The following is a 26935-nucleotide window of genomic DNA, read 5'->3' as shown; positions in this document are numbered from 1 at the left end:
CTGCGCTGCGGGCAGCTCCCAGCGCGCATGTCCGGCTGCGCAACCGCCCGCATGTGCGCGGCGGGGGCTCGGTGTCCCCGTGGCGGTGTCCCCAGCGCCCCGGCCGCCTCCCTGTCCTCCCTTGCACTTTCCTTACATAAGCGGCCACGTGGCGGGCACGGCCCCCTCCCGCCGCGCCGTCACCGCCGGCACCCAGATTCCATCTGACAGCCCCTTTCCGCTCGGCTGCGCTCCTGCCGGGCACCGGGACCGGGGTGCGGGGCAGGACCCCGCACGACCCCACCGCACCGACACCGGGGCCCCGCGCCAGGCGAGGGCTGCGGGGCCTCGGCAAGACGGCGACACCGGGGACGCAGCCCTGCCCCAGTGACACCTCCCGCCCGCGCCCCGGCATCCCGCTGTCCCGCCCGTGCTTCGCCGGACCTCGGCACCCCGACGCCGCGGGACGGGCTAGGGCTGGGCCCCGTGGCCAGGCAGGATCCGTCCGGTGACGGGTTCAGCCCCGCAGGCAGCCCTGCGATGGGGCGGTGTGGGGTCCCCGGTGCCTGGCGGCCACCCCGGTGGGCCACGGAGGGGGGTGGTGGGCTGGCCGCCGCGCACATCTGGGAGTGATTTGGCACATTCCTCTCGGCTGAGCACATGCCGGCGGCTGGGCCTCGCCGCGGCCGGCAGCCCCGGCGTGCTGGGGAGGAGGTCGGCGGCTCCACCGGGCTGTGGGTGCGCAGGCCTCGCCGTCCATGCCTGGCCCGGGGTGGCCCACCTCACTTTGCTGAGCACACAGGGGAAACTGAGGCACGGGAGCGCTGCTCAGAGCGGCCCGGTGGGCACCCAGCCCTGCTGGTGTGGGCACCGCGGGGTCTGACAGGCACCCAGCGGCCGTGGAGGGGGGGACAGCGGGACCCCCACAGAGCGTCCGCTGAGGCTGCCCGGACTCCTCGCACCTATGACTTCCCACAACAGCTCCCACGGGGCTCTTGCGCGGTCCTCTCCCTGCGTGGGGCTGTGCCGAGGCTGCCCTTGGGCGAGCGTCGGGGTGACTGGGGGGAGAGGGGCAACGAGGCTGCGGTTGCGCGGCCCCTTTAAGAGCTCCCCCCCCTCCCGCTCCACACACACCTTCGCGCGGCGCGCGCACCCACTTTCTCCCCTTCCGCCTTCTGGAGACTTCAAAGGGTTCCAATGTAGCGCCGGCCCCGCCCACGCCCCGCCCCTCCCGCCAATGGGGCGCCGCCGGAGGCGGCGCCCCATTGGCGGGAGGGGCGGGGCGTGGGCGGGGCCGGCGGGCGGGGCGGGGCGGGCTCCCTCGCTCCCTCCCCCGCCCTCCGCCGCCGCCGCCGCCGCCGCCGCCCCGCCCGGCCCAGCCCCGGGTAAAGTTTCCCCGCGAGCACATGACTCGCAATGGCCGCGGCCGCCGCTCGTTAAGCTCCCTCTACCCCCCCCCCAATCCCGTTAACCCCCCCTTCCCCCTTTTCCCCCCCCCTTTCCCTTTCCCCCCCCCCTCCTCCTCTCCCCTCTCCTCAACCTCCCAGGCCGGGTCTTTCCCCGTGCCCTCTTCTTCCTCCGCCATGCAACCGCCACCGGGAGCTTCTCGGTTTTAAGGATTTCGGTGTGACGGTCTCCGGGATCAGGTAAACGAGTGGGCCCCCGTGGTGGGGGAGGGAGGCTCTTGCTGCGGCTCCGGTACCGCCTCCCCGGTGTTGGGGGGGGGGGGGGGAAATCCGCTGCGTCGTGCCGGTGGCGGGGGGGGGGTGTCCTCCCGGGGGCCGAGGACCGGGTGAGGGTGGTGGGTGCTGTCCCGCCGTGCAGCCGGGACACCCCCCCGTCGTCGTCGTCGTCGTCCCCCGTGGTGGGTTGGGGGGGTGGGGTGTCTCCGCCCCGGGAGGGGCTGCTGGGGGTCCTGCCCCGGGAGGGGCGTCTTGGGGGTCCTAGGGGGGTGGGGGGGGCCCCCCCTCCCGGGAGGCGGTGCTGGGGATCTCCCTCCGGTAAGGGGGGGAGGGGAGGAAATCCTGGGGATCCCCCTCGCTCAGTCTCCGTGATGGGGTCCGCGCGGGGGGGTGAGGGCCCCCGCCTGGCTGTGGCTGCCGTGAGCCCCAGACGGGCAGCGTTGTCCCCTGGCCCGGTTCCGGATCGTGGCTTTGCCCCCCCCCACCCCGGGCTTGGCGGTGCTGTTCCCCACCCCCCCCTCCGGTAACCGGTGCTGGGGTTCCCCCCCCTCCCGGGACCGGCGGGCTGGACGCTCCCAAGCGGCAGCGCTGCCCCCCCCCCCCCAGCTGAGGGCTCGGGGCACCCCCGACGCCCCGAGCCGCGGTCCCCCACCCCGGGGGGGTCCGGGACACCGCCACGGACCGCGGTGCTAGGGCTGCCCCCCCCCCCCCCCCCCCCCGGGATCACCGGCTCCCCCCCGCCCCGGGCCGCCGGTACGCGAAGCCACGTCCCCCGTCGTCCCCCCCCCGCCGTCCGCCTTCCCCTCCCCGGCGGGGGCGGGTGAGGGGGGGGCCGGGGCAGCTTCCCCTTTTCGGGGTGCGGGGGGACAGCACACACACACACACACCCCGGGGCGCGGACGGCGGGACCCGTCGGGTGAGCGGGGCCGGGAGAGCGGCGGGGGGGGCGCGGCGGAGACCGGGGGCCCGGGGCCGGGGTCCGGGGGGGGCGGGAGCGGCGTCTGCGCCGTTTCCTGGCCGGCGGGCGGAGGAAGCCATCGCTCTCCGCGGCTGACAGGGCGCTGGCGCGGCGGCGGGGCCGGGGCCGGGGGGGGGGGCGACGGGCGGGGGGCGCCGGCCGCCGCCTCCCCCGCCGCGGCAGATGCCCGGGGGCGGCGGAGCCCCCGCGGGCTCCTGGCAGCGGAGGGGAAGGGGGGCGTCCACCGGGTGTGTGTTGTTGTGTCCCCCCCCACCTCCGGCTGCGGCCCCGTGGGTGGGGGGAGTCCCCCGGGGATGGGCAGCAGTGCCCCAGACCGCGGGGGGGGGGCGGAGGGCTGGGGCTGGGGCCCCCTTGCCCGCTGGAGCCGGGGTGTCCCCTAAATCTGTGCCTCTGACCTTTGACCTCGTTGGGTGGTGGGGGCCGTCCCGCAGCCCAGCGAGCTCTGGGTGAGGGGGGGGTGTGACACAGGGGGACGTGGGTGCTTCCCCGCGGTGGTCACACCGGTCCCCACCAGTCACACCGCTCGGGGGTGCCGGGCAGGCGCCGGGCAGCGGCTCTGGGTGCGGTGCCCCGACCGCCGGCCTCCGTGCCGGGATTAGCGGGTGACGGCTCGGTGGCTTAGCGGCCCCGCGGCCACCGCTCCCGGGCCATATGTCACCCGTGGGCCCCCGCGCCCTGCCCTTGGGGGTGACCTTGCTGCGGCGCGGGGACGCGCGTGGCCCCGCGGATGCTCGCACCGGGAATGCCGGTGGGTGCCCGGTCCCTTCGTCCACCACTCGTGGTCCCCCCCCCCCCCCCCGGGTGACACAGCCGCCACCGGCGGGCACCGGGATGGCGGGGAGGAGGGCAGAGCCCTGCGCCCCGGCCCAAACTGCCTGGTGCCTGTGGGTGCCCCACCCCAGCCGGGCTACCCGGCTTCGCCCGGCTGTCCTTGCACACCCGCCGCGTCCCTGGCGCTCGGTCCCCTTGCCGGGAGCGGTGTCACAGCCGCCGAACCTGGGGAGGGCCCATGCCGCCGCCTGCCCTGCAGCACTGGGATTCACCAGCTCCGCGGCTCCGGCTCTATTTATAACCAGGAGGCTCTGGCGTGTCAACGTGCCACACTCGGCTGCGCTGGCCACGGGCAGAGCGTGCCCTGGGCCACCCGCCCTGGCAAGGACCTGTGCCGATGCTGGTGCTGCCACCGAGGGGGTGGCTGGATTCCGGGGTCCCCTGGCCCTTTTTGGGGTGCTGTCGCAGCAGTTCAGGTGGGCCCTTGCCTGGCGGAGCCCTGGGGGCCTCGCGGTGCGTGCCCGGAGCCCCCCCTGGCACCCCTGTGCAGCAGGGCCCCCCGTGGCAGTGCCAGCCCCCGGGCTCGGAGGGAAGGGCTGCGATGCCGGCAGGTGTGGGGGGGCTGCGATCATATCTGCGGTGACACATGTGCTGATTACGGAAAATGGGTTAATCTCCCTGCGGCTGGAGGCAGCTTAGCAGGGGGGGGGGGATGGGGGGGAGCTGGGGGGGGTGGCTCGTGGCAGGGCCCGGCGAGGGGCCGCGTGCGCCCGCCCCGGCCTCCGCTGTCCCCGGCTGAGCCACGGCTGCCGGGCTGTGACGGGGAACACGGCAGCGGCACGCGTCTGCACGCCCTCCTGCAGCCGGCCCGGTTGCGGCACGGTGGGTCGCGGTGCCTGTGGCCCAGGGTGGTTCGGCTGCCCCAGGTTACGCCAGGTCCCGGTCCTGCCCGGCCGGATCCCAGCCCCTAGGAGCCTGCCCAGGCCGTGAGCGCGGTGCCACCACATCCCGGTGTCCGGGGGTGTCGAGCGGCTGCCTGCCCGTTGAGTCCACCCACGCCGGCCCCGGGCACCGTGTCCCGAGCGGCCCCGTGCCGCGGGCCGGCGGCGCAGCCAGCTGCACTTGTCTGCCGGCTGTCGCCGAGCCAGAAAGGGCTGTCTGGGGCCGCGCTGTTCCCGGCACGCCGTTCCCAGGGCGCCGGCTGTGCGCCGCATCCAGGGCTAAAAACAACCGGGGACTGCTGCGAGCGGCTGCCGTGGCACAATCCCGCCGCTTCCCGGGAGCTGGCGGGGAACCGGGATGGGGCACTCTGGGACCGTGACACCCCCCCCACCGGCAGCGGGCAGGGCTGTGGGACCTGCGGTTCCCTGGGCTGGTCCTGAGGGTCGGGGCTGGGTCGCAGGGTGGGAGCCAGGCTGGGCCTGGGGGTGCCATGGTGTGGGTGGGGGTCCCCAGGGTGCTGCGGGGCTGTCCTGCGGTGCGAGGGGCTGAGCTGGACTGGCCCGCTCCTTCCAGGATCCAGTGAGCCGGCACCCACGGGGCAGCCGGGCTGCGGTAGTGCTGGTGCCGCCGGTGGCGTGGCACGGTCGTGCCCATCTCGGGGGCCGTGGTGGGGGCCGGGGCACCTGTTCCTGCAGAAGAATGGCGCGTCTGGCGGCGGGTGCGGGAGGTGTAACCGGAGCGGCGCGTTCCCGGCGTAACCGGAGCTGGCCCGGCCGCGACAGGTGGAATTTCAGTTTGTGGCTCCTAGCCGGCAGTGGGACGTGGGGGTGCCGGGGCGAGGACCCACGCTGCGGGGTCGGCGGCCGCTCCCTTGGGTGCCGCTGTGCCCCCACGGCATGAGGAGACCAGCACGGACACCGTCCCCGCCAGCAAGGACGCCGTCCCCACCGGCCAGCGCGGTGTCCCTGGTCCCGCGTCCGTGCTGGGGGAAGCGGTGGTGGCCGGGCCTGGGTTGCTGCTGGCCCACAGGGTGTGGGGACATCGGCACCACCCGGGGACCTGCGTGGGGCTGAGCGAGCCCCCGGGTGTGCCGCTGGCCCTCGGGAGCGGCACGCGGGTCCTGAGGTCCGCACCGGGCCCGGGACCCCCAGATCCCCTCGAACCGGGGCTGGGTGCACGCTGCCTGTGCCGAGCGTGTGCCGCCGGCTCCGGCCCTGCCGCCGGGCTGGGGCATGATTCACACCTGCCCGGGGACGTGAGAAACGTGATGGTGACTCACGGCCGAGATGCTTCGGGGCCACGGGGAGGGGGTCTCGCTCGGTGGCCCTGCCAGGGGGGCACCTCACACCCCCTGCACGGCGCTGGCCGGCCCAGGGGGAGCCGGGGATGGGGAAAGGGGGGGGCGGTGGCAGCAGGGGGGGGGCAGCCGGGCTCTCGGCCTCGCGTGTGAGGCCGCCCTGGGCTGGGTGCCGACAGCAGCGAGGAAACCGCAGGCTGTGACCGCACAGCAGCTTCGTGGGTGCTTCCTGCCCTGCCCGGGAGGCTGCCAGCGGAGCGGGGCCACCCTGCTCCCCCCGCACCGGGGGGGGGGGGTGGGCACGGCACCCCCTCCCTCTGCCCATGCGCCCACAGGGGCGGCCTGGCACTGGGGTGTCCCCGTGACCTGTCCGGTGAGGATGGGGGATGCGGGCAGCAGCCACCCCTGCCAGGTTTGGGGAGCAGAGTGGGCCGGCAGGGGGCTGGGGCTGTGGGCTCCGGGGTGACGGGGTCCAGGGTGGCAGGGGACCAGGGTGACGACGGAGTCCGGGGTGGCAGGGGACCGTGGCTGAACTGAAACCTGGCCGCCCAGGAATCGAGAGCAGCAAGAGGAAGCTGCGGCCGGGAGCGCGGTGCCCGCAGGCATGACAGGAAGGGCTCGGTCACTGCCCACTGCCCCGCCAGGTACCCCACAGCAACCCTGGCCCCGCTTGCCCCCGCGGTGCTGGGGGGACACACACACACACAGGGCGGTGCCCCCGCGCGCTGGCGTGTCACATCCGGGCGCTGGCGCTGCCATCGGCGAGTGCCCCGGCAGGAAGCGTGGCTGGGTTTGGTGGTGTGACATGGGCGCCGGGGCTGGGGGTGCTGCCTGCACCGGGGGGTTCGGGGAGCCCATGGGGGGGGTCCTGCTTGGCCCCCTTGATGGGCAGGGCTGGGGACAGCCGCTGGGGAGGTGGGTGTCGCTGTCCCGGTGCAATCCCTGCTGCTCTGTGGTTAGCCGCGCTGGCCGTGCCAGGCGCAGGGGAGCAGGATGCGGCCCTGTTCGGGTGTGTGCAGTGAATCCAGCCTGGGGTCATAGCTGGGGGGGGCTGCGTTTTTGGTCAGGGTCTCTTGGGGGCCGGCCTGTCTGGGTGCGTAGGGTGGTCATGGTTGGGGTTGTGGTCCCCCCCCAAGCCGTGCTGCTGCTGGCCCTGGGAACCGCTCGGGTCCGGGCGTCCGGGCGTCCGTGCGTCCGCTCCCGGGGGCCGCCCCCGGCCTGGGCGGGAGGTTCCTCGTGGCTGGGATTTGGCCCGGGCCCCGCGGCCGTGTTTTCTGTGGGGCTGGAACGAGGCGCTGGATTCCAGGAAGCTCCGGGCTCCGTCCAGCTCCTGCCGGGGACTGGAGGAAAAGGCGCCGGGGAGGGTGAGCACAGGCCCCCCCACCCCCCCCGAGGGGCTGCATAGCCCCTGGCCCCACGCCGCTGGCCTGGGGTGCTTTGGGAGCGGGGCCTGTCCAGGATGCCCAGGGCCCCCATTTGGGATGCCCAAGACACCCCAGTTGGGGAGCAGCCACGGGCCGGGGTCTGTGCCGGCACGGGGGGCCCGTGGGGGCTCCTCTGGGCTGCAGCTCCTTCTGCCCACGGGGACCCACGGGAGCGGGGTTGGCCGGGCTCCCTGCACCCTCCTGGCCGCTGCTGGTCCCCTGGGGTGTTGGGAAGGGGCCAGCAGCCGCCTGCCAGGTTCGGGGTGCACGGTGGCCAGCCCGGCGGTGCTGGCCTCGCTCGGTCCCAGGGCCGGCGGTGTGCAGGGGGGTGGGGGTGGGGGGGGGAGTGGGAGCGGGTTGAGTAATTGGGCCCCGGCGTGGCTGGCGTGGTGCCCAGCGAGCACTTGGCACCGGCAAACATAAACAGTTCTTCCCGCGCCTCCCTCCCCCCTGCTCCCCCCGGCCAGTGCGGCTCGGGGGCCACGGCCTGACTTGGGGGGGTCCTGGGCAGCCCCCCACACTGGGGGGGCCGGGGTCCCTGTAGCCCCATGTGGGGACCCCATGGGAGGGCCGTCCCCTATCCGGGGCTGAGCCGTGGCCCCTGTGCCCGGGACGGATGCTGACCTGGCATCCGGCACCGTGCCCCGGCAGTGCCCATGGGAATCCTGCACGCGCTGCAGCGCCTGGTGGGGCGCCCTGTGCCGGGGGGGGTGGGGGTGACGTGACCCCCACCCCATCCGCTGCTGGGTGCCCACCCTGGGGGCAACTGGACCATGGATCTCCCCGTGGGTGCTCCAGTGGGTCCCCACGGGTGGGGGGCAGCACCGGGGCTGTGGATGCTGGTGTGAGCTGGCGGGATGGGGGTCCGGTCTCCAGTGGGTGCACCCAGCTGGGTGCTGGGGGGGACGGGGACACAGGCAGGGCTGTGCCCAGCCCAGCCCCTCCCCAGCGCCTCGCCGGGCGGCCCAGCCTTGTTCCTCTGGATCCTTTTCCGCCTCCGCGGGGCCGGGAGCCAGCACTCTCGGCAAATAAACAGCCCCCGCCGGGCCCCGCGCCAGCGCTTAAATAAACAGCCAGCCCGGGATTGTGAAAGCCCCGTGCCCCCCTTCCCACCGCCACCCCCCGGCCTGGCCCGGGCCGTGGGGTCCGTGCCCCACCGGGTTGGCGTGGGAGCTGCCGGCGCAACCCGGCACATGGCGGTGGCTGCGCCTCGACGGGCAGAGCCCGGCCCTGTGGCAGGCGGCCAGGCTGACACCCCCCCGGGTGCCAGTCCCGGGGTTGGGGGGGGGGTGAGCCCTCTCCTGCCCCAGGGGCCGGTTGGCTGAGCCCCCTCGCCCTCGGCGCAGGCGTGGGGGGGGAGCGGAGCCGGCGGGGGCGCGCAGCCGTGACAGCAGAGAGCTGGGCTGGAGCGGAGCCGCTGTCCTCAGGGGACCTCGGTGTGCCCGTCCCCCGCCTCCCCCAGCTGCCTCGCAGCCCCCCAGGCTGGGGCAAGGGGTGCTGCCATCCTGGGACCCCCCCGCCATGCGCCCCTGCTCCTAGGGCAGGCTTGGGGGAACGGGTTTGGGGCCGTTGCATGACGCCTGGCCTAAGGGGCTGCCCTGTGGGGCCACAGTGTCCCCACACCGTCCCCCCGTCCCCTGCCCCCTCGCCCGCTAAGCCGGGATTAGCGACCTGTGCCTGCCGGGCCCCGCCGGTCCCGGTGTCGTTAATCTGGGGGATTGTCGTTAATCTCGTGGGGAGCGCTGCGCCCAGCCGGCTGCGCCCTCCTGGGGCCGGGAGGGGATGCGGCCCCTTTTGAGGGGGGTGGTGGTGTCTGGGGAAACTGAGGCACGGTGGGTGGGTGCCCCATCGGGGCGGGGGCCAGGCATCCCAGCCCCTCTGCTAACCCCCCCTTCTCTGCTCCCCCCCGCAGCGTCGCAGGAGCCAGCGCCGCCAGCGAGGACAGCCGCCGGGCAGCGGGTCACCCGCGGGCCCCATGCTCTGCTCGGCCCCCGTGCCCAGCATCTGAGAGCCCCTGCCCTGCCCTGCAACGGAGACCCCCGCCATGGCTAGCAACAGCAGCTCCTGCCCCACGCCCGGAGGGGGGCACCTCAACGGTTACCCCGTGCCCCCCTACGCCTTCTTCTTCCCCCACATGCTGGGGGGGCTCTCGCCGCCCAGCACGCTGGCTGGCATCCAGCACCAGCTGCCCGTCAGCGGATACAGCACCCCGTCGCCTGCCAGTGAGTACCGCGGCACCGTGGGGGGGTTGTGGGACCCCTGGTGATGGGGTTGGGGCGCGCAGGGACCCCTCTGTGCCAGAGTCTGTCCCCAGCGTGGGACACAGGTGCCACCCCCAGGCTGCTGCTCCGGCATTGGTCCGTAAACTGCCCCAGGGCAGTGGCACCGGTGAGAGTGGTGGTCTCCCTGCTCCCAGCCACTTCATCGCCCACCCGTGGGGAGCTCGGTTTGGGGGGCATCGGCTCCTTGTCCAGTGGGAAGCAAGCGCTGGGCGCTTCTCCCCACGTGTCCCCATTAGTGGTGCCGCTGGGGAAACTGAGGCACGGAGCGGGCAGTGGCACCCGGCGAGGTGTGTGTCAGTTAATTGCTGCTGTGTGGCCGCCTTCGTTAATGGCTGTGTTTATACCCCGGCTGTTAACGGCCCAGCTGGCCCTGGTTAGGGGCCGTTGGCTGTCACCGTCCCCGGCACCCACCGTGGCCGGGCTGGGAGATGGGGGGCTCGGCGGTGGCGGGGGGCCGGGGAGGCCGGTGCCGCGCTGCGTCCCCACGGCGGCTCTTTGTTCGCCAGCGGCGCGGGGGCCGCCCGTGGGGGAGGCGATGAAGGCAATCATCGCGTCTGCTCCTGATTCAATTTCCCCCTGACAGGGTCGTCCATCACGGCCCCGGTAATCACCACCCCGCCGCGCCGGCAGCTGGGAGCCGTGGGAGGTGGGCTCCCGGACGGGGTCCTCCCCGCACCGTGACCCCAGCCGATGGCTCATGGCGTGCCTCAGTTTCCCCGGATCCTCACTGGGTGCCATGGGGCGGCTGCCAGACCCCTTCCGGAACATCCCCGGCACCGCTGCAGACGGGCGCCCTTGCCCATTCCCGCGCCGTGCCGGCATGGGTGCCCCGCGGCACCCGCCGTCGGGGAGGCCCCCGTGGGTCGGGGTGTGGCGGGGGCCCCCCCCAACCCGTCCCTGGCCCCGGGGGACGGTGCAGGCCCGGGCAGGGCCGGCCTCGGGCGCTGTCCCCCGCCGGAGCCGCCCCGGCGGCGGTGGGACCCAGTGGGACCAGTTCAACGACTGGGTGGTGGCGGGTGGGGCCCCTCCCCCGCGCTGGCTCTGGGGCCGTTCCCGCCGCATGGTGTTGTGGGAACGGGCTGGGGGGGGGGGGGCGCCTGTCGTGTCCCCCCCCTTGCTTCTCTGGCATTGGGGATGGGGGCCATGGGCAGGGGGCCAGGCAGGGCTGGAGGGTGCTGGGTGCCGGGTGGACTGTGCCTCAGTTTCCCCTTGCCCTTCCCTGCTGTGGTGCCCAGGGATCCCAGGGGGTGGGGGCACTGTGTCTGCCCCCCCCCCAGCACCTGTACAGCCTCATGGGTGCCCTGTTTGTGTAGGTCCTACAGTATTTGGTGTGTGCCCAGGCAGGATGCTCCTGCTCGCCCTCCTGGTGGCGGGGCTGGCAGGGAAACACCAGGGTCCGTGTCCCAGCTGGGGGGGTCTTGGGGCTGGGGGGCCACGGAGGGGCCCGGTGCAGCCACCCCCTCCTCACACGCGTCTGGCCCCACCGCCAGCCTGCCCTCGCCAGATGTGCTGCAGCTGCCTGGCCCCGGGGCCAATCTGGCTGGGCCCTCCTGGGGGTGCAGATGCCCCCACCCGGGGTTCAGCCGGGCGCCCCGCCGGGGCTGCGGGTGTCGGGACAGGGATCTGCTGGCGCTGGGGCTGCAGGGGGGCTGCTGGTGCTGGATCTGGCCCCGCGGGGTGCTGCATGCTTTGTCTTTGGCGCAGGGAAATGGGATCTGCCGTGATCTGTGCGTGGTGCTGGGGGCTGCCCCACTCGCTCCAGGCATGGGTGCAGGGGGGGCCCGTTGCACCCCCCCTGGCCTGAGGTGGGTGTCCCTGGGTGCCCTGGGAGCTACCGTCCCAGCCGGGGCCAGACCCGTGCGGGGGGGCCCTTCGTGCCGTGAGTCGTGAGTCGAGAACACCCGGCAAAGGGAAAGTGAGCGGAGGTGCTGGGCACGGCCCTGGAGACCCCCAGGCACGGCCACCCCCCCCCCCCCCCCCCAGCACAAGTGCTGCAGCTTCCCCTGCAGGGTGGGGATGGGACCCCCTGCCGCACACTGGGCCCCAATGTGGGGCTGGCAGGGGACGGTAGCAGTGCGGGGGGGGCCACCCGGGGCCGGAGTGGGGCCTCACCAGGCTCAGAGCTGTGTGTGGGCACGTGTTCGCTCGCATGCTGGGTGTGCATGTGTGTGCTCGTGTGTGCAACGCTGCGGGGGGGGGGTGCGTGTGCGTGCACCCCGTGCAAGGGGGTGTGCACATCCATGTGTGCGTGGAGCTGGCTGCGTGCGTGTCCGTGGCGCTGCGCGCGTGCGCTGCCAGCCGTGCCTGCGCGTGTGTGTGCACGCCCGTGTGCGCACAGCTGGGGCGGGGGGGGTGTGTGCGTGCATGCGAGTAGCAAGTGTGCGCAGGGCTGAGCAGCTGTGCGGGGGGCTGTGTGTGCGTGCGTGTGTTTGCTCAGCGCCCAGCCCACTGTGCGTGTGCCCGTGCCCGCGTGCCCGTGCGCGCACGCCGCACGCGGCCGCCCGTGTCCCCGTGCCGGCTGCGCACACGCGTGTCGGTGCGTGTGGCGGTGCCAGGGCTGCGCCTGTGCCCTCGTCCCCGTCCCCAGGGGGCTCGGCGGCGGCCTTCTGCCGTGGGGCCCGGTTGACCCTGGGGGTCCCCTCCCCTCGCCCAGCGCTGGCCCACGGAGGGTCTCGGGGGGCCATAAGGGATTTCTGCCCGTGGCCCCGCGAGGGTCTCCCTGGGCTGCCACCCCCACCGGGGACCCTTCCTCCGCCCCGGTTCCCAGGCTGCGGGAAATGGGACCCCAGCGCGGCCCCCCCCTCCCCCTGCAGCCGGGCCCCCCAGCCCAGCTCTCGGCTGCCGGGACAGGGGGCCCCCGCGGCCGGGTCCGGCCTGTCACCCTACCCGCTGGCTCCGGTTTCCTCCGCGCCGCAGCCGCTCCCCCGCAGCGCCCCGTAATTAATTAATTTTTAAAAATTAATGAGCAAAACGTGCTCCCTGCAGGCCGGGGGCCGCGGGCGGGGGGGTGGCGGGGGCTATGGGGGCCCCGCTCGGGGCAGGGGAGCCCCTCTGGGGTGCGATGATGGGGACACCCCCCCCCCCCCCCCGGTCCCGTCCCCCCCCATCCCCACCCGGGGAAGATTGATGAGGCCGGGCTGGGCGCTGGGCCCCCGCGCCTGGGAAAGCCCATTACGGCGGAGGTTTTCTATCACTGTCACGGGGGCCGGGGGGAGCCGCCTGCGCCGGCCGGGAATTCGCCGCGCTCAAAAGCCGCTGAAGGGGATAAATGGGGTCTTTTGAAGTGGGCGGGCGGGAGGGGGGCTGCGGGGCCCCGAGGTGCCGGCGTGGGGATGGGGGGAAGGGGCCGGGGCCGGGCACCCCCCTACTCGCAGGGCTGGGATGGGTGGGTTGGCGTGGGGGTCCCGGGCGTCCCTGCCCACGTCCCGTCGTCTGCTGGGGCCGTGACGCTGCGTTCCCGAAGGTGCCCGCTCCGGGGTGTCCCCCGTGGTGTCCCCACGGGCTTTGTGGCCGGGTCTCCATCATGCTTGCGGGGGCATCTTGCGTCCCCCGGAGCATCGGCTGCCCGCGTGAGTGCGGCCAGGAAGAAGTGGGGCCGAGGGGTGCTGGTGGGGGGGGGCCATTCTGGTGTCTCCAGGCTGCTGGCGGGGCGCTGGGACGTGGCGGTGGGACAGGGCGCGTGGCAGGGCGTCCTCGTCCCCCTGGTGCCACGGGGCTTCGTGCGGGGCGCTCCCCTCGCCCCGTTCCTCTTGGCTTCTGCATTAAGGCTTTGGGGTTTTTTTTTTGTTTTTTTTTTAATCTCTGTTTCTTCCTGTTGCTGTCGGCGCGGGACGGGAAGCGCTGCCCGGTGGGGCGGCCGCTGGCGTGCGTGCATGGCACAGCCGTGCCGTGGCCGAGCCGTGCAGTGCCACCGGCCCGCGTCCCCTCCGTCCCCTCCGTCGCAGCCACATTCTTTCCAGCGCTGGTAAATGAGTCAAAGCAGACATTTGTCATGTTCGCTGCAGGAAGTTGGAGGAGCGCTGGGCTTTTGTTCAGAAACCTGCTGGCTAAGCAAAGCCTTTGACTTTCTATTATTATTTAAACAGGCGCTGCTGATCTGCTCTGCGCAGACACACACGCACACACTTGCACACACATACACACGCACACGCCTCCCGGCCTTTTTCTTATTCTGTTTTGTTTTTCTCCCCTTTCCCCCCCCTCTCTTTGGAGGGGGCAGGTTGGAAATAAAAGCGGGGTGGCCCTGGCTGCTCACTTTGGGGCCGGGGGTGGAGGTGCGGGGGGGCTGCCGGCATGTGCAGGGCCGGGGTGCGTGGGTGTGCAGAGAGTGCGGCCGTGCCGGCGGGAGGGTGCCCGCAGCATCGGGGTGCGTGTGCGCACGCTGCCGTGCGTGTGCATACTGCCGTGTGTGCACACGCGTGCACACGCACATCTGCTCATGCACGTTCCCTGCTTGCTGCGCGTGGTCGGGCTGGCCTGCATCTTCCCACCAGTGTCCAGCCGTGCACACGCGTGTGCTCCTCCTGCCCCTTGCACGTGGCAGGACCCGGGCAGGGGTTCGGATGGGCCCAACACCCCGGGCTCTCCCTCTAAGGGCACGCCTGCGGTGGGCAGCGCGGAGCTGGGGCAGAGCAGACCCCCGTGGCGTGGCAGAGGCCGCGTGCCCGCCGTGGAGCTCACCGGGGCTGGGCCCGGCGGCGTGGCTGTGCCGGTGGTGCCGCCCTGCAGGAAGTGAGGGTGGGCGGGTGAGACCGCGCGGCGGGGAGGTTACCGGCGTGTCAGGGAAGCGGCACCGCCGGCGCCCGTCCTGCCAGCCTGGCCTGTGGCTGCCGTCCTCGGCGTGGGTCCGTCCCTGTCTGGGTGGGGGCAGCGGGGCTGAGCCAGCCGTGGTGCGTGGGGTGATGCTGGTTTGCATGGGCAGTGCTGTCAACCACTTGGGCGGCCCCGGGAGGGGCCCTGGTTTTGGGGTGTCACTTCCCGTGGGGACCTGTGTGCAGGGGCAGCGCAGTGGGGAGGGGTAGCATGCGGTGCTCTGCCCTACATGGACCACATGCGAGCACACACGTGTGCGGTGGGGGTGTGCACACACGCACACACAGATACAGTGGGGACGTGCACACACGCACACGTATGTGTTCGCACGCTCAGCCAGGGACACGGTGTCACACACATGTACGTGTGTGCAGAAGGAATGCACACGTGTGTGTGCACACAGGCTGCCCTGTGTGCACACGCAACCCCCCCCCATGCAACGGTGTAGCAGGAGCACCCGTGGGCCCCTCTGCAGGGGGGTGCAAACCCTGTCACGCAGCAGCAACATGCGTGCACACCCATGCACACAGGCATGTGCACGCACACACACACACACGCTTCCCCCCCCACCCCGTGCGGTGGCACCCGCACCCCCGGGGGGGGGGGCGGCCGGGGGTCAGGGCGAGGTGAGCCCTTCCCCGCCGGGTTCACCCGCAGTTCACCCGCATCCCATTAGGCAAATGAGCCCCGGCCCCGGGCAGCCCCCGGCCCCGCCGTGCGCCCCCCACCCCAACCGCGGCCGTGTCCCCCCGTGCGGCCGGTGCCGGTGCCGGCCGTCCCGGGGAGGGGAGGCGGCGGCGGCGGCGGCGGGGGAGGACGGGGGCGGCCCCGCGGCGCGGAGCGGGTTAAGGCTGTGGGGAGGCGGCTGGTGTCGGGAGGGACCGGGGCTGCCGGAGCCGCAGAGCCGGCGGGGCTGCGCCTTCCTCCCCTCCCCCTCCTCCCCCTCTTCCTCCTCCTCCTCCTCCTCCTCCTCCCGTCGCCGCCGCCGCCGCCTGCCCGGGCGCGGAGCGGAGCGGCGGGGCCCCGCTCCCCGGCTGAGCCGCGGCGGGGCCATGGCAGAGCGGCGCGGGGCGCCCCGGGGGCCCGGCTGCCGCGGGGGGGGGCGCTGACCGCCCGGGGCCGGCCCCCCCCCGCCGCCGCCGCCGCCGGATCGGGGGAGCCGCCCCCCCCCACCCCCCCGCGGCCCCGGGCCATGTACGAGGGCGCGGCGGTGGCGGGGCTGCCCCCCGGCCCCTTCCTCCGGATGGATTTCTACGGGCCGGGTCGGGGTTGCCTGCTGCCGGAGCGCGGCCCCCCCGCGCCCCGCGGGACCCCCCGCCGCCCCCCGCCCTGGAGCAGCTCCGGCCGCTGTAGGTACCTGCGCCCCCGGGGACGGCCGGGCCCCTCACCGTGGCCTCGGGCCGGTGCTGGAGCCCGCCCGGGGACGGGGGGGGGACGGGGGCGAGAAAGAACGGCCTCAAACCCGGCTCTGATCCGGGCGGGGGGGGGGGGGAGAAGGCTGCGGGTTTGGGGAGGGGGTGCTGGGCGCTGGGAGGGGTGCTGGGGGCTTGGCCGTGGGCGGGGGTGCTGAGCAGGGGGGTGGGTGCTGATGGCGGGGGGGGTGCCCGGCGCCCTCCCCGCCGGCTCCATCGCCGGGCCGAGCTCTGCGCAGATGCCGCCGGCTCGGCCATAAACAACCCTTGTCCTATTTCGGCGAGAGCTGAGGCGGCCGGGCCGGGGCTGAGCCCGGCGAGGCTGGGGGGGGGGGGGGGGGGGGCTGTAGGGGGGTGGGTGTCGGGGCCCGGCGGGGCACCCCCCGCACCCCCCCTTCCCGCGAGTGGGGTCCGCGGCAGCGCCAGCTCCGCCGGGAATTTCGTTCCCTCCTGATAAGGGCGCCGACAAAATCCAATTAACTACAGAGCCGCTGCGCCTGCTGCTGCTGCTGCTGCTGCTGCACGGGTGGAGGGGGAGCGCTGGCGTGGACACCCCCCCCGCCACAGCCGTGCTGGGGATCGGGGTGTCCTGGGTGCTGATGTGGGGACCCGGCTGGCAGGATCCTGCCCTGTGTCCTTGGGGGGGGGGGGGGATGTCACAGCCCGGCGTCCCCCGTGGGTCCCCCGCCGTCCTTGGGGACGGGCAGGCCCCGTGCTCTGTGCAGACGCGGGGGGGGCATCTCCGTGCCAGGGTGGGCAGCAGGCAGCAGCAGACCCCAAGCTGCCAGCCGGCCCGGGGGCTGCCAGCCCACGGGGGGGGACACACAGGGCCCTGCTTTGTGCCCACCATGCAGGGGCGAGTGTGGTGTGGGGGGTGAGTGGGGCCTGGGCAGGCTGGAGGGGGGGTCCCCGTGCCCGCCGCCCCCCCCCAAGCGGGCAGCCAGCCAGCCTGGCCTGGTGCCCAGGGGCCGTGGGCGGCGATAACGGCCCCGGGGAAAGTCCTGCCGGGCTCCGTAGGACTTTCACCCCATAAGGGCTGCGGGGGCCCTCCCGCGGGGTGTGGGCTGGGGGACTGCCTTATCCCTGGGGGGGCTGCCGTGCCCCCCTTCCTGCCGCCAGTTCACACTTCTTGTGGCGATGCCCCGTGTGGTGCCCGTGGCCAGGGGTGCGTGGCTGTGGCCCCCGCGGTCTCGCTCCCCCCCATTGTCTCGGGACCGCTCGACCTTTCCGCTGGCATCGAGCGCGGCGCGAGGGGCCTTTGTCTGCAGCTGGGGACGGCGCGGGGCTGCCGTGGGGGCTCCCGCCGCTTCTGGGGGGGTGCTGCCTTTGGAGCCCCGGAGCAGGCAGGGCCTGGCAGGGGCTGTGTGTCCCAGTCTCTAGTGCCATCCCCTTAGCACAGACACCCCCCCCTTAATCCCACTGGGGCCATGCTGTCCTGAGTGGGGTTGCTGGGGGCCATCGTCCCTGCCCTGTACCCCCAGTCCTGCAGGAGAGGGGCCTCGTGGCCAGAGCTCCCTCCCAGTGGGCTGCAGCTGTGGGTGGACCCAGGCCAGGGCACCTCCGGGGTCTGGTCATGGTGACCGTGACCCGGCAGGCGCGTGGGCAGCGGGTGCTGGCAGGACTCCCTGGCAGGGTGCCCCAATTCCTACGTCACGCCGAGGTGCCGTGTCTCCCCAGCCTGGGGGTGCCAGCCCTCAGCACGGCTCGGTGGTGTCGGGGGCGGCCGTGCCTTGCCTCAGTTTCCCCAGAGACAGCTGTGGCTGGGCTGTGCCCAGCGGGGCCGGCCCCGAGGTGCTGGCTGCTGGCCCGGCACCGACGCTGCTCTGCCCGGCGGGACGCCGTCTCGCTGGCACAGGGGCAAGAGCCGCTTTTTGGGGCACAGGGAGCCTGCCTGCTGCTGCAGTGGGGCCTGGGGATGCTGCCATGATGCAGCTGGGGAAACTGAGGCACCAGGTGGTTCCCGATGGCAACGGGGGGGCTTGCGGGAGCCCACTGAAGCAGTAGGCATCCCCTGCCCGCCTGGGTCCACATCCTGCCGGGGGTTTTGTGGGGGTCTCGGGGGGGGGGGGGGGATATGTAGGGTTGGGTTGTGCATGAGCACCGCCCCGCCGGGCACGGGGTGGCCCCGCCGTCGCCTCGCGTTAGCTGCGCTCCATCACCCTGGGCCGGCCGGTGGCGCGCAGCCAGTGCAGCGCTGCGGCACGGGGTGGCGGCGGCGCAGCAGATGGGTGAGTCGGGGTGGTGGGGACCCCAGGCCCTGGTGCTGGTGGGGGGACGGGACCCCCTGGGTCCTCTGGGCAGGATGCCCTGTGGGGACCAGGCGGGGTGGTGGTGTCCGCCGGGCTGAGCGCCATGCCCGGTCGCATGTGGGCAGGACCGGGCACCGCATGGCCTGAGGTACCCCGTGGCTGGGGGTTCCCAGGACCCTCCTTCCCCCACCTCGCTCCCACAGAGGCGCAGGAATTCGGGGCACGTGCACGTGGGATCCTCATCCGCAGAAAAGCCCTGAGCGGGCACCCACCCTCCTGCCGGCTGTGCCGGGCCCCGCGGTGTGGCCGTGGGGCTGTCCCGCCTGGCGTGGCGCTGCCAGACGCACCGGGCCCTGCAGCTGCGTCCACCGGCCGGGGCTTTGCTTCTTGTGTCCCCCCCCAAGTTCCAGAGGCCTGGGTGCCATCCCCAGCTCTGGCCTGGGAGTGACGGCCGGTTGTTGGGGAGGGTAGCGGCAGTCTGGACTCCGGGGTCCCCCCCAGGCCCTGGCGCACGGTGTGGCCCCGCCGGCGCTTTCCCACACCGGGGTGTCGGGGTGCCGGGTTTCGGGGTGCCCCGGGGTCCCTTGGTGCGGGCAGGAAGCGGCCGGCGGGGCCGCGGGCGGGGGCGGCGCGTTCGCCCGGGGATGCTGGCGGAGCCGCAGCATCTGGTCTGCAGCTGGGCTCCGTTTCCTCAGTATGGGGGGGGGGGGGAAGAGGGGGGGGCAGGATGCCTGGGTCCCTCCTGTTCCAGGAGGAGATGGGGCTGGGGGAAGGGAGGGAGCTCGGACGCCGGGGTCCCTGGTGTCCCCAGCCGGCCCCCCCTGCACCCAGCCCCACGAGAGCAGGGGAGGTTTGCACCCATCCTGCCCGATCAGCACCTTTGGGTGCTGCTCTGTGCCCTCCCATTGTGCCGCAGGGGTGTGAGGGGCACCCAGGCCTGATGCTACCTTGAGGGGCTCTTGGGGTGCGCTGGCCGGGCAGGCGGCTGTGCCTGCAGCCCCGTCCCCTTCCCGGTGGCACCGTGGTCCCTTCGCTGGTGGCTGCGGTGGCAGGGGATTCCCGTGGTGCTGGCACAGCCGTGCCTACCGACGTGCGCCGGCGCGGGGAGGGGGGAGCCGGGTCCCCTCCCCCCCCCTTCTGCACCCAGCACATCAAAATCTTGTCAAATCTGCATTTTGTGAGTGCAGCTCTCCACGAGGAAGTTCTTAAATTATATAAAAGAGGCGATAAATTATAGACGACGTTCGCTCAGTCACTTTAATGGCTCCGCTCCCTCAAGTGGCAGCGGTGATTTATTCAGTGCCGCCCAGGAAGCGCTGCCCGGGTCGCTCGCCTCCGCACCCCGCACACTCGTATCCCACCCCGCACGCTCGTATCCCACCTCACACGCTCGCCTCCGTACCCTGCATGCTGGTATCCCACCCCGCACACTCGTGTCCCACCCCGCACGCTCGTATCCCACCTCACACGCTCGTATCCCACGCTGCACGCTCGTATCCCGTCCTGCACGCTCGTATCCCATGCTGCACGCTCGCCTCCGAGCCCCGCCTGCTCGCCTCCATGCTGGCGCGCTCTCCCGTCCCTGTTGTGTTGGGGGACGAGCATCGTGGGTGGCTTTGTCCCCGTTGTCCCCCTTCCCTGGCTCCATCTGCACCCATGACCTTCGGCGAGTGGCCGGTGGCCCAGCCAAGCTGGGGACCCCCCACCCTTCATCCGTCACCCCCCCCAAGCCCCACCAACCCCAGTGGGACCCCTCCTCGGCTTAGCTCTAGGGTGGGGGGGGGTGTGGGTGCCCCTGGCCAGGGTTTCTCCCCGCAGCACCCCGGCCCCGGGGGGAAGCGGGCTGCGGCGGGGCCTTTTTTGGGGTGCAGGGGCCGGCGGGGCGGGCTCCCCCGCCGGGCCTGGCCTTTAATATCCTGTTTGACTGGTTCGCTTGGCTCCTGCTGCAGAAAAACATTCGCAAACATCCCGGAGGAGCCGGGGAGCGCTTAACCCCTGCCTGGCTGCACCCCGTGCCAGGGGCTGGCACCCCAGCTGCACTGCATCCCCGCCACGGCTGGGGCTACGCCGGGGCGGGGGCACGGGGCTTGTCCTGGGGGGCCTCAGGCACCTCCTGGGCGGTCCTGGTGATAGTGGGGGAGAGGGGTGATCCTGGGGGGCGGCGGGCATGTCCCACGGGATTTTGGGGTGCAGGCACGTCCCATGGTTTTGGGGAGCAGCAGGCACTGGCTGCATCCCCCGGGCTGGCTCGGCTGTTGCAGCACATGGTGGCCGGGGGCTCCCCCCTGTCATGGGGACGAGGGCAGCGCTGCCCTTGGGGAAGTCCCCCACGGGGGGCCCGTGGGGTGCCGGCCGGGTGCCACCATGCCCGTCCCCTCCTGGGGGGGCTGTGCCTTCGGTGCTGGGGCGGTGGGCGCAGCGGGTGGTCCCCGCATTGTGCACACGTGTGTGCAAGGGAGTGCGTGGCACTGGACCCCGCACACCTGTGTGCAAGGGAGTGTGTGGCACCGGACCCCGCACCAGGACTGCACCGCACCGGGACTGCACCACGCCAGTCCCGCAGACGCCATCAGTGCTGCCTGTGTGGGGGGCTCCTGGGATCCCGGCTTTTTTCTTTTTTTTTTTTTTTTTTTTTTTTTTTTGTCTGCCTGAATTCCACATCGTCTCTGTGGCCTGGAAATGTCAAGTTGCATCTTCCCAGCTCACATCCTCTCCCCACCGGCCCCGTGCGACCCAGCCCCGTGGCTGGGCAGGGCTGGGGTGGGCAGCGCAGGGAGGGGCTGGCAGGACCACCGGACCCAGGGACCAGCCCTAGCGCTGTTGGGGGTTACAGGATGGGGTGGGGGGGTCCCCTCAGGGCCAGCCCTGCCCGGGGGTCTCCGTGTCCTGAGTGCCACCGCCTTCCCTGCAGCCGTCGAGACGCAGAGCACCAGCTCGGAGGAGATCGTGCCCAGCCCACCCTCGCCCCCGCCCCTGCCCCGCATCTACAAGCCCTGCTTCGTCTGCCAGGACAAGTCCTCGGGGTACCACTACGGGGTGAGCGCCTGCGAGGGCTGCAAGGTGAGAGCTGCCAGCGTCCCGAGCCAGGGCCACTGTCCCCGCGGGTCCCCGGTGTCCCCGGTCCGGGCGCTGACCGGGACGTGCGGGGTCCCCAGGGCTTCTTCCGCCGCAGCATCCAAAAGAACATGGTGTACACGTGCCACCGGGACAAGAACTGCATCATCAACAAGGTGACGCGCAACCGGTGCCAGTACTGCCGCCTCCAGAAGTGCTTTGAAGTCGGCATGTCCAAGGAGTGTGAGTGTGGACAGGGGTGGGACAGGGATGGGGATTGGGATGGGGACGGGGATGGGGACACCCTGCCTGGGTGCAGCCGTGGGGGGGCGGTTCCTGGTGGTGGTGGGCCATCCCGGCAGCCCCTGCCATGTGCCCAGTGAGGCCCTTGGGGGGATGGGGGGGGGGGGGGGGCTGGATTTGTGTCACAGCCTGGCCGTTGCCCAGGCAACGCGTGATTGATGATGTCAGAGATAAATGATGCTGACGAGGCCTCCTGGCGTCTGCGTGCCAGTTGTCATGGTGCCCGGCTGTACCCCCAGCGCGCGGCACAGCATCGCCGGGGATGGGTGACCGGGGGCGATGGCTGCTGGGGCACAGCTGCCCGCCCTGCCCAGTCCTGCCCCATCTGCCTGCCCCTGTGGGGCCCGTGACCCCCCCCGGGAGAGGGCTGGCAGATGCTGGGGTGGGCCGGGCACTGCCACGGGGGGGGTGTTCAGCATCCCAGGGGCTGCAGCTCAGCCTGCACCTAAGGGGGGTCCTGGCCCCCCCACGGCCCACAGAGGCTGATCCCTGTGGGCTGCGGGGCTGGGGCTGTCCCCGGCTGCTCCCCCCCCCCCCCGCCGCTGCTGCCTCGAGGGCATCCTCCGCACGCCCCCATGATGAGCGTGGTGGCTCAGCTGCCATTTTCTCTCCCTGGTGTTATTCTCCGCTGTATTGGCTTTGCAGAGCAGAGCTGAGCACTGTCCCCGTGGCCAGGGGTGTGCCCCCCCCGCCATGGGTGTGCTGTCACCCCTAATTGCCTCCTAATGACTTGGGGGCTTATTTAAAGGAAAGCTGTGCAGGCTGGCGGCTCCACTGGCCATTTGCCACCGCAGCTGATCCCATCACGGGCGGTGGGGTCCTCATCCTGCCCTGGAGGGGGGCACAGAATGCCGAGGGGCCGAGCCCCACCTTGGGCAGGGGGTGCTGGGTGGCAGTGGGGCTGGGTGACGCTGACCCTGCCGTCCCCACAGCCGTCCGCAATGATCGGAACAAGAAGAAGAAGGACGTGCCCAAACCGGAGTGCTCGGAGAGCTACATCATCACGCCCGAGGTGGAGGAGCTCATTGAGAAGGTGCGCAAAGCCCACCAGGAGACCTTCCCCGCCCTGTGCCAGCTCGGCAAATACACTACGGTGAGTGTCAGGGGGTCCCGGGGGGGTGCTAGGGAGCGCGGCAGCCTCCCCCATGCCCTCATCCCTCTGTTTCTTGCTGCAGAACAACAGCTCGGAGCAGAGGGTCTCCCTGGACATCGACCTGTGGGACAAGTTCAGCGAGTTGTCCACCAAGTGCATCATCAAGACGGTGGAGTTTGCCAAGCAGCTCCCCGGCTTCACCACGCTCACCATCGCCGACCAGATCACCCTCCTCAAAGCTGCCTGCCTCGACATTCTGGTGAGAGCGGGGACTGGGACGCGGGCAGGGACGGGGAGGGGACACCAGACTGAGCCCCTCGCCCTTGCTCCCCCCAGATCCTGCGGATCTGCACGCGCTACACGCCGGAGCAGGACACCATGACCTTCTCGGACGGGCTGACGCTGAACCGCACACAGATGCACAACGCCGGCTTCGGGCCCCTCACCGACCTGGTCTTCGCCTTCGCCAACCAGCTGCTGCCGCTGGAGATGGACGACGCCGAGACGGGGCTGCTCAGTGCCATCTGCCTCATCTGCGGAGGTGGGTGCCGGGCAGTGTTGGGGGGGGTGCAGCCTGCTCAGCTGTCCTCCCCAAATGGGTGACGAAGAAGACCCCAAATGGTGCCCTTTGCCATGACACAGCCACCCCAGTGACCCCCTTGGGGCCCAGTACAGGGAGCTGGGCCATATCTGCACCCACGGGGGGCAAAGGGGAATGACAGGATGAGTGCTGCCCCCCATAACCACTGTCCAACCCCCACCCCCACCCCGCTCCCCACCCAGACCGCCAGGACCTGGAGCAGCCCGACAAAGTGGACAAGCTACAGGAGCCGCTGCTGGAGGCGCTGAAGATCTACGTGAGGAAGAGGAGGCCCAACAAACCCCACATGTTCCCTAAGATGCTCATGAAGATCACGGATCTCCGCAGCATCAGCGCCAAGGGTGAGCGCTGGGGCAGGGCTGGCCGCGGCTCTGTGTCCCAGGGGAGCATCCCTTGGGCTCAGCATCGTCGTGGGGAGGGGGGGGTCCAGCGGGGAGGGGGGGGTCCAGGTCACGCATCCTTCCCCAGGGCACGGCATCCTCCGGAGGGGATGAGGGCGGTGGTACCCCCAGCACTGCATCTTCCAGGGATGCTGGGGACGTGGCCGTGTCCCTTCTCCTCGGCACCCGGGGGGGGTGGGGAGTGGAGCTGGGGGTGCTGGTTTGGGGGTGCCAGCAGTGCCCTGCCCTGCTGACCCCGACCCTTCCCGCAGGCGCCGAGCGGGTGATCACGCTGAAGATGGAGATCCCAGGGTCGATGCCGCCCCTCATCCAGGAGATGTTGGAGAACTCGGAGGGCATGGACACGCTGGGGGGGCAGCCGGGTGGCCCCCGCGCCGGCAGCCTGGGGCCCCCCCCGGGCAGCTGCAGCCCCAGCCTTTCGCCCAGCTCCAACCGCAGCAGCCCGGCCACGCACTCGCCGTGACCCGCGCCCGGCGCGCACCAGGACAGAGCCCGGCACGCCGGCATGCGGGGGGGGGGACGACACCCTGCGACTCGGCCCTGGCTGCAGCCCCCCTGGGGCGGACTTCTCGGCAGCCCCCGTGCCGGCGCAGCCCCGGGACTCCCCTGCCGGAGCGGACCCCCGCAGGGAGCCCCGCAGCCCCCCGGACACCAACCCCCCCCCCCCAACCCAGCCCCGGGCGAAGCGCGTTGGTTGAGTCACATTTCAGGGGCGCGGGGGCCCTCGGCCGCATCCCCGGGGACACCCCGGCCCCACCAGCACCAGCACACATGGGATTGCGACCACCGAGCCACCCCCCCGTCCCGTCCCGGCCGTCCGGTGGGGAGGACCCGGCCAGACCCCGCACGCCGAGGAAGCAGAGTCATTTAAAAGAGAAAAGAAAGCAAAGTATATATATATAAATATCTATAAATATCTATAAATACGTTTTAAAACCTTTGTAAAAGTTTGGAGGGGTTTTTAGGCCTGTGCAGGTGGAGGGGGCACGGCGGGTGCTGCCGGGGGGGGTGGGAGGGGGCACACGATTTATTATTATTACTTTTTTTTTTTTGTTGTTGTTGAGATTTTAGTGGTTTTAGAGTCAGGGGTGCCGGGCAGGCCCTGCCCCGGCCCCCCAGGTGGGGTGGGGGCCACAGGGGCACGTGGTGGTGCCAGCCCCGACCTTGCGGGGAGCGGGGCCCGGCCCTGCCGGCACGGGGAGGATGGGGGGACGGGGTGGGGGGGGGCTGGCTCCAGAATAAAGTTTATTTATTCTAGTGCCTGGCTCGTTCTTGCTGCGGGGGTCACCGGGGTGTGCCTGGGGAGGTGGGGGGGTGGCATGGTCAGGGCTGCAGCACCCTGAGTCCTGGGGGGTTCTTTGCTGCAGGGGGGGCACCCCAGGACCCCTCTCACCATCTGCCCTCCTTGGCTCTGGCTATCCCCAAAGGCTGGGTTGGGGCAGAACCCGTTGGGGTCCCCCCAGCACCCCCAAAGCTCTGCCCTTCTCAGCCCTGATGCTGCGGTCACATCCCCCATGCCGGGGCCAGCCCTGGCCTACAGAGCCCCAGTGCATTTGTGACACGCTTGGCATGGGGTGTGGGGGCAGCCGTGGGGCCCCCCCCATACCGGTCTGGGGGGCAGTGGGGGTCAGGGGCGTCCCAGCTGCTGCGCAGGGATGGGACCTATTTGTCTTCCTTTTGTCCATATTTTTTTTTCCAGCAGCTGCCGGGTGAGGCCCGACCACCACCCACAACAGGAACCGGAGGCGCCGGGGCACGGCACAGCCCTGCTTCCCCGGCACGGCGAGGGCTGGGGCAGGATGAGCCCGCTGGGCACCGGCCGGGCTGAGCACAGCCACAGCTCGTGCCAGCGATGGTGGCCCTGGGGCCGGCTACACAGTCAGGTCCCCCCGCGGTGGGGGTCCGGTGGGGCAGCGCGGCTCCTCCGCGGCCCCCGCCGGCTGCCCGGGGGCCGGTCCCCGCTCCTGCGGCCGGTGGCAGCACCCAGCCCGGGGCGGGGGACCCTTGCGCAGGAGGTGGGCGAGCTCGGCCAAGCTGAGCAGCGCCGAGATCAGCCCCACCACGAAGTAGAAGTGGATGAAGACGGTTTTCTCGGTGGGGCGGGAGACGAAGCAGTCGACGCGGTGCGGGCAGGGCCGGCGGCGGCAGACGAAGAGCGGCTGCACCCTGAAGCCGTAGAGCAGCGATTGCCCCAGCAGGAACCCCAGCTCGGCCGCGATGCGTGCCACCACGCTGCCCACGTAGAAGGGCTGGAGGCGACGGGCGCGCTGGCCGGTGGCCCCCCCATGCCCCGGCTTGGCCGCCTGGTGCACGGCGAAGATGACGAAGAGAGCGGCGGGGGCTGAGAGCACGACGATGTGGAAGACGAGGAAGCGGTAGTGGGAGATGGGGAAGGCGGCATCGTAGCACACCGGTTTGCAGCCTGGCTGCTGCGTGTTGCAGACGAACTCCTCCTGCTCGTCCTCGAAGACGTCGCTGCCCACGGTGGCCAGGACCAGGATGCGGAAGAGGAGCATCACCACCAGCCAGAACCGCCCCACCATGGGCGAGTGCTCCTGCACCGCGTCCAGCAGCGAGCTCAGGAAGCCCCACTCGCCCATGGCTGTGCTGCGGGAGCGGGGTCAGCGCTGGAGGGGGGGACTCCATGCCCACGAGAATGGATCCCAGCGGGCAGCACGGCCCCTCCAGATCACCATCCTCCATGACAATCCCAAATGCATCGCACCAGCCCAGCTCACCCCTGTCACGAGTGTCCCTAGGTGTCTGCTGTGCTCCAGGACTCCCTCCCCCAGAGATGGGTCCAAGGACACCAGCTGGGGCAAGACCAGCAGGTTCCCCATCCCTTGTCCCTCCCCCGGATCCCCCCAAGCCCCCCCACAGCCCCAGCCTGGTGAGGGTCAGCCCCGGTACCTGCGGAGGCTGCGGTCCACGGTGTGCCAGCACGGCTGGTGCCGGCTGTCCAGGGCTGTCCGGGACTGTCCGGTCCCTTGTCCAGCTGGGATGGGATGACGGTCCCGCAGCCACGCCTGGAGTCCTTTTAAAGAGACAGAGCAGCCACAGGGGCGCCTCGAGGGGAGGGAAGGGCTCAGCTCTGCCCGGGGAGGGGGGGGGGGCCCTCAAAGACAAACGCTGCCCCTGCCCCAGGGCCAGCAGCTGCCCAGGGCACAGGTTGGTGCAACAGGCAGCGGCTCCCTCCCCTCGATATGCAGATCTGCCCTTGTGCCTTGGCTTCCCCAAACTCTCAGGATACCAAACCACAGCACTCGGCCCCCAAAAGGCCCCCCCAGCGCTGGCATCGCCTCCCTGGCCTCGGCAGAACTCGCGTGCGTGGGCTGCATTCGACCGTGCTGCGACAGCTCCTGCCCCGCGGTCTTGCCTGAGGCCACACTCTCCCCTGTGGGGCCAGGGGGCTGTGCCCGGGGGATGCTCAGGATTGGCACCAGCCCTCTCTGCTCCGTGACACTGTGCCCGGGCTGTCGGGGACATGGAGGGTCCCACGGACCGTCCCGGGCTGCCCCAGCTCTGACACGTACTGGCAGACAGAGCTGCGCCGGCCGACGGGAGGCCATGCTGCCGGGCAGCTGCTTTTCAAAGCGCCGCGATGCTCTGCAAGAAATCCTCTGTGGTACGGCCAGGGCTCCTGCCAGCCCCTGC

General features: G+C 71.9%; 2 protein-coding genes across 2 annotated transcripts; one reads left to right on the top strand and one right to left on the bottom strand.

Annotated features, from left to right (window-relative positions):
* Window positions 1-1468: 1468 nt before the first annotated feature.
* RARA (retinoic acid receptor alpha) lies at window positions 1469-24217 on the top strand. The gene is given in 11 exon segments (XM_069786361.1): window positions 1469-1625; window positions 8987-9296; window positions 20741-20889; window positions 20985-21126; window positions 22119-22279; window positions 22362-22538; window positions 22616-22820; window positions 23063-23221; window positions 23533-23679; window positions 23682-23812; window positions 23815-24217. Coding segments are annotated over 10 exon segments (1614 nt in total). The 5' UTR covers window positions 1469-1625; window positions 8987-9118; the 3' UTR covers window positions 23980-24217.
* Window positions 24218-24361: 144 nt separating this feature from the next.
* Window positions 24362-26649, bottom strand: GJD3 (gap junction protein delta 3). Its single transcript, XM_069786362.1, has 2 exons — window positions 26192-26649; window positions 24362-25888 (listed from the first exon to the last, which is right to left on the bottom strand). Exon 2 carries the CDS (start codon window positions 25879-25881, stop codon window positions 25153-25155), a length of 729 nt encoding a protein of 242 aa, XP_069642463.1. The 5' UTR covers window positions 25882-25888; window positions 26192-26649; the 3' UTR covers window positions 24362-25152.
* Between the last annotated feature and the right edge of the window lie 286 nt (window positions 26650-26935).

Source organism: Haliaeetus albicilla, chromosome 7 (assembly GCF_947461875.1).
Source record: "Haliaeetus albicilla chromosome 7, bHalAlb1.1, whole genome shotgun sequence".
NCBI lineage: Eukaryota > Metazoa > Chordata > Aves > Accipitriformes > Accipitridae > Haliaeetus > Haliaeetus albicilla.
This window is presented reverse-complemented; position numbering and strand designations above follow the sequence as displayed.